The following is a 12,280-nucleotide window of genomic DNA, read 5'->3' on the forward strand; positions in this document are numbered from 1 at the left end:
TTGGGTTTGTGTTATGGTGTGTTTGCCATACCTAGACACCAACTTCAATCATTCTTCTTCAGGTTCTGCTTCCAAATAAACACTATCCAAATCAAAGAAATTGATTTCACCATCTTCGTCTTCCTCCGTACTTTCAATATCGTTTGTAACATCGGAATTCATATGCAGCTAAACAGTGATTTATTGAAAAAGGGGCAAAAACGGGCAAAAAGCAATGATAACACCTGTTTCTTTATCATTTTGTTAATACATTTATATTACAACCTTGCGTCGATCGGCGTAGATTCTTAACTAAAGCTTAACAGAACACAATAACTTTTGTTAGTTTTCGGCTAAAAGAGACATACACAAGACATTAAACAACAGGACAATGCAAACAGTTACAACACAATTTGTTTTGAGAAGTATTTAAGCATACCTTGACGTAAATTTTCCATATTTTTGTTTATTTTTTCGCCCTCTGAACACTTTGCACGACGATGGGAAACTTTGGAGTAAAATTAGCGCGCTTTTTTCTTAGAGATGAGCACGTTAATCGATAGACTTTGATAGGCTACAACAAATTATCGGTGGCACGTAAAATTTTTTTTTAAATTGTTCTAATAAGTTTAACCGTTTTACTATTAAAATAAAATATTTGTTTTTTAAATTAGTAACTTTTATTTTTTGCGTTTATGCCAAAAAAACGGACTTTTTCCCCATAGTGCAATCCTTTACCAAAAACATCTGGCCGCCACAGTCACTCGGCCACTCAGCCACCCACCCATCCACACTCCACTTCATCATGACTCATTACAGAATGAAATTAAAATTAAATGTTTTTTATTTCATTAACGCTGGGCCATCCGTATGTGGAATAATAATCGCAAAATGAAATGCGAAATATGTGGGGTTGAGTGGGTGAATTGTTTGGCGGTTTTAGTGGTTTCCCCGATCTCTCTGTTGCACTGCCTCTTCTTTCGGACGCCACTCAATTGAGTGCAATTGAATTATAATTTGTTCAGGGAATACTGTTCAGAATCTTGGCCTTTTATTTTTAGTTTTTCAAATAAGTGCTGAAAGTTGAGAGCGAAAAGATTTTTGTGGAAACCAACTTTTGCGGGGAATGTTTGGGTATGTTAATTAAGTTTTAGTTTGGTTTCTTTGTAGATTCGAGGTAAGTTTAAAAGTTTTGTTATTTTGAAAAACTATATAAAAAGAAAAAATGTTACGAACAATGTTTTGAATACATTCTAAGTATAATTTATAGAATTTTACTTTATAAAAATTCAAATTTATTTATATTTATAGAAATTTACTTCATACAAATTCAAATTTATTTAATTCCTTCTTTCTTCACATTTGACTTATTTAAAAATAAATATTACAAGAAAGGAAGGTACCTTCGGCCAGCCGAAGCTTATATACCCTTGTAGATAAAGTAATGCTCACTCGGTGCAGTTCCAGGGATTCCAGATTCCAGATATTTTAATTTTGTTTATACATAAGTAGTCAGGAATCAAAACGCCTACTTCCTATAAAGTTACAATGAATTTTCTTAGATTTGTTTGAATATTCCTATGGGAGCCTTAAGATATAGTGGTCCGATCCGGCTCGCTCCGACATATGTACTACCTGCAATAGAAAGAAGACTTTTGGGAAAGTTTCATTGCGATAGCTTTAAAACTGAGGGACTAGTTCGCATAGAAACGGACAGACGGACAGACGGACATGGCTAGATAGACTCGGCTATTGGTGCTGATCAAGAATATATATACTTTATGTGGTCGGAAACGTCTCCTTCACTGCGTTGCAAACTTCTGACTGAAATTATAATACCCTCTACAAGGGTATAAAAATTGTAAATCTTAAATAATAGCTAATATTCACAACAGTATTAAGCTGTATATAGGAAAACAATTTCCGAAGAGTAAATATTTCCGCTGAGAATAAATTCAGCCATTTTATGAGGTCGATTTTCTTGAACGCTCATCCACCGTTTTCGGTTAAATAAATTTGAGGGATTTTTCGATTTCCTCTTGCTAGCCTCGCCATCTATTTATCGCCAAATCATTTTGTGAAGTTAATTTGACGCAGCTCGCTTGGCAGGCGAAAACATTGAACATAAAAATTATTTATGGTCATCAAGTTGCTATACCATTTTTATTGACTTTTATTTGGCACACAAACACGCACACTTGGCTGACCTTAAACCTCGGCTGAAGCGAAATCTGCATAAGTCAGTCAAGGAAGCTCCGAAAGAAAAAGGGAAAATGCCAACTAATGTCACTTAGTGGATGTCGGGGAACGTTGAACGCTGAACGCTGAAATTCGAGACAATTTAGGAACAGTTTTTAAATTGCTCGCGGCTGTCGCAAATCTGGAAACGAGATGGACGCGGAATTCCAGAGCGATAACCTCTACAAACTGGGTTCCATTGATAATGAGTTTCTCAAGGAAGCGAGCGGCAGAGGGTTGCGATGGTGGGTCAGATGAGATTGTGGTGGTGCAGTGGTGCCTGGCTGGATAGTATTTCACACGTATCGGTGGGGGATACCAACACCATCCCTCTTTTGGCCGGTTCGGCACGTGCCGTCAATAAAGCTGAAAATCGCATAAACTGTTTGAGCCGCTTACACGTCATAAGTAGAGAGCACTTGGGCGTTGGTCTGGGGGCCTCTCTACACCCGATAAGGTTACTTGGTAACCAGGCCCCCTTTACCACCCAACACTCGTCTGGTTATTGGCATCTTTAAGGGCCGGAACCCAGAAATTCTGGGCCATAATCAATTCAACTCGTCGGCATAGATTTAGTGCATGTGGGGAATATCGAAAGCGGATATCTACGGTGTGTATTTTATAGTTCTCAGGTGTTCACATAACATTTAATATCCAGCAGAAGAAGTAGTAATAATTTTTAAAAAACAGTTTAAATAAAATAAAGTTTAATAAAATAATTTAAAGAGAAATAACTGAATAAAAAGATTTAAAATTGAATGTAATACAATTAAGCGAGTATAATAATTGAATCTTTCCGATTGATGGAAATAAATTGATAAATAACGCAGTAAAATGCATATTTTAAATGAGCAGATTGAATTATCGGAATGCCAGGATTGGTATGCCACTGAAAGGGAAACAAAGCAGTTGCAATTTCCTCAGTATACAGTTTTGATTTACTCCTACAAAACCTACAAACCAACACAACTTTCAGGTGCATCTTGCAATTTACTTGGTTTTGATTAGATTTTCCAGTAACCGAAAATTTCCCCAAGGCCAAAGCCAAGATCGAATTGTGAATTTGTGGAGAATTAATTAAGTTTAAAGCTCGCATCGTGCTGAAAGCTAATTTTAACCCACAGCAAAGGCGAAGTAAATCGAATCGCAATGAAATAAAACCGAATGCGAACCGCAACGAATTGATTTGAGCGATTTGTGGATAGAATGGGTGGTGGTAGAGGGGGTTGGGTAAGGGGATAACGCTGGAAAAGTGGCAGCAAAAAATGTTTGCCTGTAAAATGCAATTGCAATTTGGCATGACCAACTACGCATGCTGTGCAACAACATGAACAGCAGCTTTCGAAAAAAAAACCAACAACCAAACAGCAAGTTCCGAAAAAGTAATAATAAATAATTGCCCAATGAGAGGAGTGAGTTGGAAGCGTCCTCGTTTCTCTGCTAATTGGAGGAAACCAAATTATGAGCACAACTTGGGAAGCCGGGAACCCTTCGCTCAAGGTGAATTGCTCTTGCCGGCAGGGTGAAGTTTTCCCTCTAATTGCGGAAAGGCACTCATAAAAAGCCCCATCAAGTTTCTGTTAAGCGGCAAGCAATTGTCACAAGAAGTCAACCCCGGGTTATAGATAGCAAATGGGTATGTACCCACCATATGCATGTACTTCCCCACTTCGCACCATATAAACATATGAAATTCGCACACCATCAATGGCGAATATGAAAGGTTAATAAAAACCAAGCCAAGAACGTGCGAAACGAAGGCGTTGGCACCTGGCAAAAGGTTTCACTTGCCAGTTTTTTATGGGTTTCGGTGAAAAAACTTTGCTTTTCGGAGGGGGAGATAGCAAGTTGATTTCGTTCTCCAGGGGATTCCCCAAAGAAATTGACGCTAAGTTCTTTAGTCAATTTGTGGTGGCAAAGAAATTGCTCATTTCTTTGCTTATTAGATTGAAAGTCTGACAAAGATTGATAAAAATATAATAAAAAAGTAAAAAAACTAAAAATTATTATTTTTTGAAGATGTTTGCAGTCACTTCGGAATTCGAATTACTGAATAAATTAAAAAAATCATCTTTTATGATTTTCACATAATTAAAAAGTTTCTTCACCGATTTTGACAGGCCAAAACTTCTCTCGCATTTGAATTAGCTGTCGAAAGCTTGGCAGACTTTATCGATTAGTCAGCCTAATCAGCGTCAATGATTGATAATGGTCAAGTTAGTTCTCTTGCCTTATTGATGAGCTCATTGGAACCTGTTTCCCCGAATCTCAGACAATTTCTGGCCAGTAAAAGCCAGAAACCAAAGCCCCAAAGGAGAATGTCAAACGCAGACTCCAAACCGCAGATTAACTCTGACCCCAGAAAACACACACTTCCCTCTTTTTGAGTGCCGCCACACCCCTCTTTGCTTAATTTCCCTACGCCCCTTTCGCTTATGTTTTTTTCACCCACTTTTCCCACAATTCACACACGGAGTACGAACGAGAGCGTTCTGCAATTAAACGGGGAAAAGAAAACTTTTCCAACAGTTTCCCAGGGAAGCGAAGCCGCAAAAGGATGTCCAGGCAACTGGGTATGTAAATGTGGGTGGTGGGAGTGGTTTCGGTGGGTTCGGGAAGGCGGGAGGCCTTGGGATATGTGGCTAGTTCGGTAAGGCTTCTTTCCGTCTGCTCGGCACGACAATATTGGTACACAATAACCAAATACCAAATGTATTGGTATTATTACTTAAAAATTAGTTAGTATTTCAATCTTAAGTTTTATAAACGTAGGTATAGGGATATGACACATTGATATAATGCATTAGTTTATGAAGATCTTTAGATTTTAGATCTTTCACAATAAAAAAAAATGATATTTGCAGATAATGATTCAATTTGATAATAATAATAAGCTATTTTATTTCCCATAAAATTCGCCTAAATGCTCTTATTATTATAAATAATTTTTCTCAGTGGCCTTGTTGGTGTTTGGACGCATAATTGTAAAGTGGCCTGGTACGTGTCGTTCCTTTCGCTTTTAATTGTATGTGTAAAGTGAAGTGCGGGGGGTTGGGCACACCCCCACATCCACAACCCCCTTCTTTCCATCACCATCCCTCTAGAGAGTGCGTAGTTGTGTATGTGTTGTTAACAACTTTAACATCACTTTGGCGTACCCTCGAACGTATTCATCCGACTTTGCCATTTTCTGTTGTTTGTAGATTTTGTTTGGTGCTGCTGTTATGCTTCAACTTTTATACTAAAGCTAAATATCACACCAAATTTTAAATGCCCTGATAGCATATCTACTGAATACTAAAAACTATTTTAAAACTCAAATAAGTTTTTATTATTCTGCTGGGCTCTTCATTTTGATTTGTTGAATAATTTGGTAGGCGTTTCATCTTTAATTTTCAAGTGTTTTATGGTTTCTATCGCAACTTTTGCATATCTAATAAGCTATGAAAAGATTCCAGCTTTTATTGCTGATTTGTTTAGGGCTCTTTTGCTATGAAACCGAATATGACTGTATATTATTTTCATTTTTTCTTTAAAACCCTTATTTTAACATCTGAAAACATTGTGGCATGTGTGTCATACTTAAAGGTTACAATCGTCCCTTCTCCACATACTTGTACAATATTAATGGCCGGAGTGTTAATTGCTGTTGGTCGGCACTTAACTTAATGAAAACTTGTCCTGTAGGAATTTCCATAGATATATTTGAAGTTTTTTCTGCTCTTATCGAAGCTTTGTGGGGCGAAAATCAATTTTAAATTAGGGCACAATGAGCTCATGTCTCCACGTGGATATCAGGTGATATAGAGGGGTTCCAACCTTAGACAACCACCGCCCACATACATCCAAATCACACACACACACACACACAGGTGCCAAAGGTCAGGTGAACATGGGCTTTCTACACTGAGAAAAATATATTTTTTGCCATATTTTTATGTAATATATGATATGATAAATATATTTTCTATAATAATAAATGATTTTATTTGATTACCTTTCAATTTCTATATTTTTGCAATACTAGGATATTTTTTCAAAGTTTCTTATGTTCCGATTTATTTTTCGATTTATTTTTATGGTTTTTCAGATATGTTTTATATAAAAAACAACTTTTGAACTGTAGGATTTGCATTATAATTGCCATTTTTGCCCTGTGTCCCGATGCCTGGCTATTGAATCGAGTTACATGTCAAAGGAAGCGTCATCCCAGTCCTTTCTGTTGCTTTTGCTTTTGCCTTTGCTGTTGTGGGCGGCAGAAGCGAGTAAACAACAATAAAGCGGCGACAAACAAAAGAGTAGCAACAGCAATAGAGCAAAAAAGAAGGACCCAGGACACCAAGGGGACCGAGGCCCAAAAACAGGAGCAACTAGCAACTTGGAATATGGAAGGACATGACGAATGACGCGTTGCTAGACAATTTTTCAATTTGAATGGCCACCCAACAAACGCAAAAAAAAAATTCAGAAAGAATTGGGGGCCTGAAACTCGAATAGTGAAACGTTTCGGATTTCGATTGGGTTTTCGCATTTGCTCCTCTGGCGGCTGTTTTTTTTCGGGGCAGCCAGAGGATTGGCATCGATAGATGCAACCTGCAATTTGCCGCCTGACTAAGCCAGACGACGGGTTCAAATGGGGGTTATTCCAAGCGGTGTGGAATTTAAGACTGGTGTGTATTGTTCTACCCATGACTGCACTCTGATTTTAGAAAAATTAAGCAGTTTCGCAGTTTTTTAAGTCCCTTTTTCCATAACTTTGGTATGTAGATGCAGTTTTTCTACAATCATAATCTTGGCAAGTTTTTGTTTGGGTTTTCCACAGTTTTTTGTGCGGATATAAAAACCCTTTTAAATATTAATTATTAATTCGCTTAAAAATTCTGTTTGCTTATATGAGAATAAGTTTTAAGCAAATGACTTTTCGCACATCATGCACTCTAAAGCTTTAACCCGCTATAATGAATTCAATCTCGTTTTACGCTTAATTTCCCTGTGTATAAAAAGATTATATTTCTGACCGCATAACCTTATTGGCGATAGAGTTATTCATCAGGGTTTAAAATATATAAAACTTCCAGGTATTTATTTAATTAATTAAACTTTTTTTGTCATTCAATGAAGCCATTTAAGATTCGAAAGCTTTACCTTTTATTTGATTTACCAAATCTAAAATATATTAAAATATAAATTCCTCAGTTATTAAACAAATTTCTCATTTTGCATACATATTCTAGGAACTAGAAACTGGCGCCTAACGCTACCTACCAATTAAAATGCTTTTATATTTAAATTTCTATTCTCAGCTGGAATGATACCTATTGAATAATTCCCTTGAATAAATACATATACTTTTGTCTCACTGCATGATTTTACATATCGGATCTCCAGAATCTAAAAGTTTCTCTCGGGTTATTCGACCTTTTACATTTCTTATTTTGTATTTCTTGGGATTGATGATGTAAGATGTAAGAGATTTCTTTACTAAGATTTTTCAGAATGTATAACATTTGCCTAACAATTATGAATACCTCAAATAGGTAAAAGTTTGTTCTGATATAAACTATTACTAAGAACTCTATTTAATAAGAACTTGGATTAATGCTTTCAGATTATTTATTAAGAAATGTATACTCCTAAAGATCCGTCGACTGAAATAAATTTCCCATTGACCCATTTATAAGAACCCGATTAAAGATCTCTATGGACTTACCGCTTGCCCTTGAAGGCCAGCAGATACTTCTTGTTGGCGGGGAAGTTGTTGGACTGCACGGATCCAGTGGCGCCGGCCCTCAGTGGGAACTGTTTGTGGAAGAGCGGGATGCTGACGTCGAAGCCGTGTCGCAGCTGCAGCACTCCCATGCTGGCCTTGGCCAGAATAGCTTCTCCCGCATCGAATCCCAGCGAGTTCTCCGCATAATCCGGCCAGGTTCCGGAATATAAATTGAAAATAATATGATTCCTCCCATTATTCCAATACGGCAATCGGGCCAATCGGGATGGCACATTGCGAACATAATCCTCGGATAGCGAATCCCGATCCAGGGTATCGATACCCAGCACAAACAAGCAGGCGGCCGTGGGATCATTCGTGTGATATCTCGATTCCTGGATGGCAGTGAGTATCTTTTGATAATTGGCCGAAGTGGGCGGGGCGGCGCCTAAAGAATTCAAGGGTTCCGGTGGATAGATATAGACCAAAAAGCGATCGTAGCAGCGCGTGAAATCGAAACAAGTCTCCATGCGGCAGTCGGGTTTTACGGGTTTACGAGTTAGGATCTTCGGGTTATCCGAACGATTACTTTGGAGCAGCTGGAGTTCCTGCAGATCGGGGGAACCCATCATATAGCTGGGCAACTGCTCGTGCGGTTGGACGCCGCCATCTTTGGCCGATTCGTGCTGGGCTCTACGGGGTCTCAAGGGCGAAACTTTCAGGCGATAGCCCCCGAAATAGGCGTAGGCCAAAAAAGCGCAGGACACAAAGACCAAAATGTAACGCTTTTTGGCCTGCATTTTGTGGGTAGTGGTAGATCCAAAAACTTTAAATCCTCAATAATTTTGATTTTAATTTTAAGATAATTTTTTATTTTTTATAACTATTTTTTTTTAATTTTCCTTGGGAGGCTGCTTGCGTGTGTGTGTGTGAGTGAGTGGGAGAGCGTGCGTGTGTGTGTGTGCGACAGCAGCAGCAACAACAACAACAACACAAATTTACTCTAGTTGTCGCGCATTTTCGATTTTTGTTTATTTACTTGGCCGCTGGTTTGGTTTCTTCTTTTTAGATTCATAGATAACATGGCCTGCATTTGTTGTTATTTGTTACACACACACGACGGCGGTGGCGGCGGCGACAAACACATGCACAACTATACTATATTCACATTTCTTTCGTTCATAATCTTTTATGATTTCTCATTTCCTGGCGCGTTTAACGATTTGCGGGGGGCAGGCGGGGGGCGGCCGGGTTCGATCCTCGCTGCTGGCGAGGAAATGCATCGCGCACACACATTCAGCTCAGTTAATCACTTCATTTTCATTTAGTTTTCGCATTTGTTTAGCGCTCGCGAACAACAGAAACATTAAACAAACACACACAAATCATTTTTAGCAGCTAAAAATCAGACGGCGGTCGCGAGTTGAGCCACACTGGCCGACCGGCGTTTTGCAACACCGAAAGAGAAACTGCAGGAATCACCCTGTGGGCTGCCAGCTCGGGCGCAGAGCGTTATTGTTTGAATTAAAAACTGTAATTTATTTTAAAGTTTTATTCACTGTCAAGGGGTTTATATTGTAGCTCACTAAATTATTTATCTGTTTTCTTTTCCTTATTATTTCCAATGGTCTTAAAGATTTCCACTTTCCTTCTAGTTTTTCCGCTGTTTCCCCCTCTGATAACAACTAAATTGCACAAAAATGCTCGCAAAAAGCGCGACTTAACGTTTTGATAGCTCGGCGTGTACTGGCCAACTTATCACACGGACAAGGACTCCACTGGAATTCTCAAATTTATTGGAAAACTCGGACATGCGCAGTTTGGCGCGCCTAGATTTGTATTCCGAATAATAGGTGGCAACGCCGCGGAAACAGCTGTTGAATTCAAATTTTAAATAATTTTTTTCCATGATAAATCTCTAAGTGAGGGGGCGTTTTGAAGGGGAGTGATTACAAAAAGGGGGGGGGGGGAATCTGTAATCCCCCGGGCGTAATATGTTTACGAAATGTAATTACCACTACAATAACTGCTGCAAACAACTTGCCGCCCTGGTGCATCATAATAATAATTGTTTGGTTTGAAATTAATTACACTTTCGGCAACCCACACATCACGTTCCGCGCATTGTAGATTTGCCAAATGTCACCCAAAGGTATTTCATTTATGCCTTTATTAATTATTTGCAAAACTAATTACACCGGCAATTATGCGTTTGCATAGAAAGAAATAATAAAATCTGTTAAATTAATTTTGTATCGTAGGACAGAGCTAATATAAATAACATAAACTAATTTTAAACAACACACAGAAAAAAATACAACTTTCCCATTTTTTGTATAAAAAAATGTTTATAAAATGTATTAGCATTCTTTAAATTTTAAGTCATATATTGCTCAATTTATATTTTTTTTTAACTGGCCCATTTAGTAAATAATTTGTTTTTTAATCTTACAGCTTTTTTTCAGTATTTATTAATTCAACTTAATTAATGACCAACTATTTGCTGTGTACAAAAAACAGCTGATAAATATAAATAACTGTAATTTGAAAAAAATAACAAAAATAAATAAGATGTTTTTGTGGAGTGGACATTTTTGCATCCGCATTCGCATCCTTGCGTCCGGCTTTGCTCTTTTTTGGCCAAGTGCGCAATTTCCCGTTACAAACGCGTTTAGGCTGGAATTTCAATTATGCACAGGAATACCACTTCGCCGCCCCTTTCCCCTTGGCCACGCCCCCGCCGCGCTTCTTCTTCCTGTGTACTTCCTGCGCTTTGGCCGCAATTATGATGCGCCCGCTTAGATAGAAAACTCGCCCCAAAAATGAGATATGCCAGGCGTGCGCTGGAAAAACTCCTCTAAAATCTCCGTGATTATGTCCTTCCCCTTGCTTCTTTGCTTATAAGCAGCTCAATTCCTGCGAGTTACTAATAGGTGAAAAGCTAATAAACAAAGAACATATCGGAAAAAGTTACTACTCTTTTAATATTATTTCATTTTTTATCCCAGACTAGAGAATCATACGAAATGTAAAGGAATAAGTAACTCACAAGTAAGGCTAAAACCAAAGAAATTTAATAATATCCTTCCTATGTTTATCGCGTCCGGAAATTCACTCTTTTTATTTATTTAGTTTAATTTAATGGTTTTCTGAAAAACTTTGAATATATATATTTATTTCAAAATTTTCATTTAAATGCTAATGAATAGTCAAATAGTGGATTAACAAAATTATTTTAGCAAACATCCTCATTTCAAAGATTGTTTATTTTAGATTCCATTTAATATAGCTTAAATGGTAAAATCAAAATTTCAGAAAATAATTGTTCTATTGTTTTTATTAACTGAAAACTTTTCTACATACTTATAACGTGGAAACTTCTCCACACATTTGCGTATAATGAACATATATCACAGACATAACCCGACGACCTTGCCATTTTGGCCGTGCAAATTGCTCGTCTTCCGCCGACAGTGCACACGACCCACCTGATGGCCATGCATCTCGTTTCCGTTTCCGGCGTGCCTCTAATTAAGTGTCAGTCGTCCGTGTCCTCCAGTTGCCCCCCTTCCTCCCCCTCCATTCTACACGCCCCCATTTAATATTCACTCTTTTGTGAGATTATTGGGTTTCCTCACACGCCAATTTTCTTCGCTTTTTTGCATTTTTTGCTAAATCACGAACAACGTCCCCATTCAGAGTTAATCAATCATGCACATCCTGCATAATTTGACTTCCTAAAGGAGACTTTCAGGTGTCTGCCAGCTGGGGACCCCATTTCATCTTTCTATCTGTCCCCCATCCTTCTTTCAAGTGGAAACAATGATGGATACTCTGCTCGGTTGTTGTTCCTGTCCCATGCTAATGAAACAATTTTCGATTTCGCCTGGTCAATGGGGTCCCCTTGCATCCCCTCTTAATATTTATGCACTCAAGAAAACATCATAAATATGGTAAATTTTCTTTTGTTTCCTCTTTTAAAGCCACCTTTTATTGAAAAATATTCATGTTTTTAATTTGTACATGAAGGAAAATGTTCTGGGATCTAAAGTAAATTTTTTTTTTTTAAAGTTAAGAAAAAGTTTAATAATAACTTTTTATTTTCAATTCATTTTAAAATAAATATTTGTACTAGTAACAAATTATTTATTATAAATTACAACTTATTTGTCGGCCAACTTGTTTTTTTAATTTTTATTTAAATATTTTTACAGGTAACAAAATATTTATTACAAATTACATGTTATTTGTCGAAAAATTTTTATTCAATTTGAAGTTTAAATCATTGTAATACTCTTATTAATACTATAAATATTAATTAATAATATTTAATCGTAAAGTATTGTATAAAAC

At 37.4% G+C, this 12,280-nt stretch overlaps 1 protein-coding gene across 1 annotated transcript in view; it reads right to left on the bottom strand.

The window, feature by feature from the left end:
• Window positions 1-9,445, bottom strand: part of ttv (exostosin glycosyltransferase 1 ttv) — an 80,992-nt gene extending 71,547 nt beyond the window's left edge. The window contains exon 1 of the mRNA XM_017142488.3: window positions 7,928-9,445. Coding sequence (XP_016997977.2) covers window positions 7,928-8,727 — 800 coding nt within the window. The 5' untranslated portion in view covers window positions 8,728-9,445. The remainder of the gene's footprint in view (window positions 1-7,927) is intronic.
• Between the last annotated feature and the right edge of the window lie 2,835 nt (window positions 9,446-12,280).

Source organism: Drosophila takahashii, chromosome 2R, assembly GCF_030179915.1.
Source record: "Drosophila takahashii strain IR98-3 E-12201 chromosome 2R, DtakHiC1v2, whole genome shotgun sequence".
In the NCBI taxonomy this organism is placed as follows: Eukaryota; Metazoa; Arthropoda; class Insecta; order Diptera; family Drosophilidae; genus Drosophila; species Drosophila takahashii.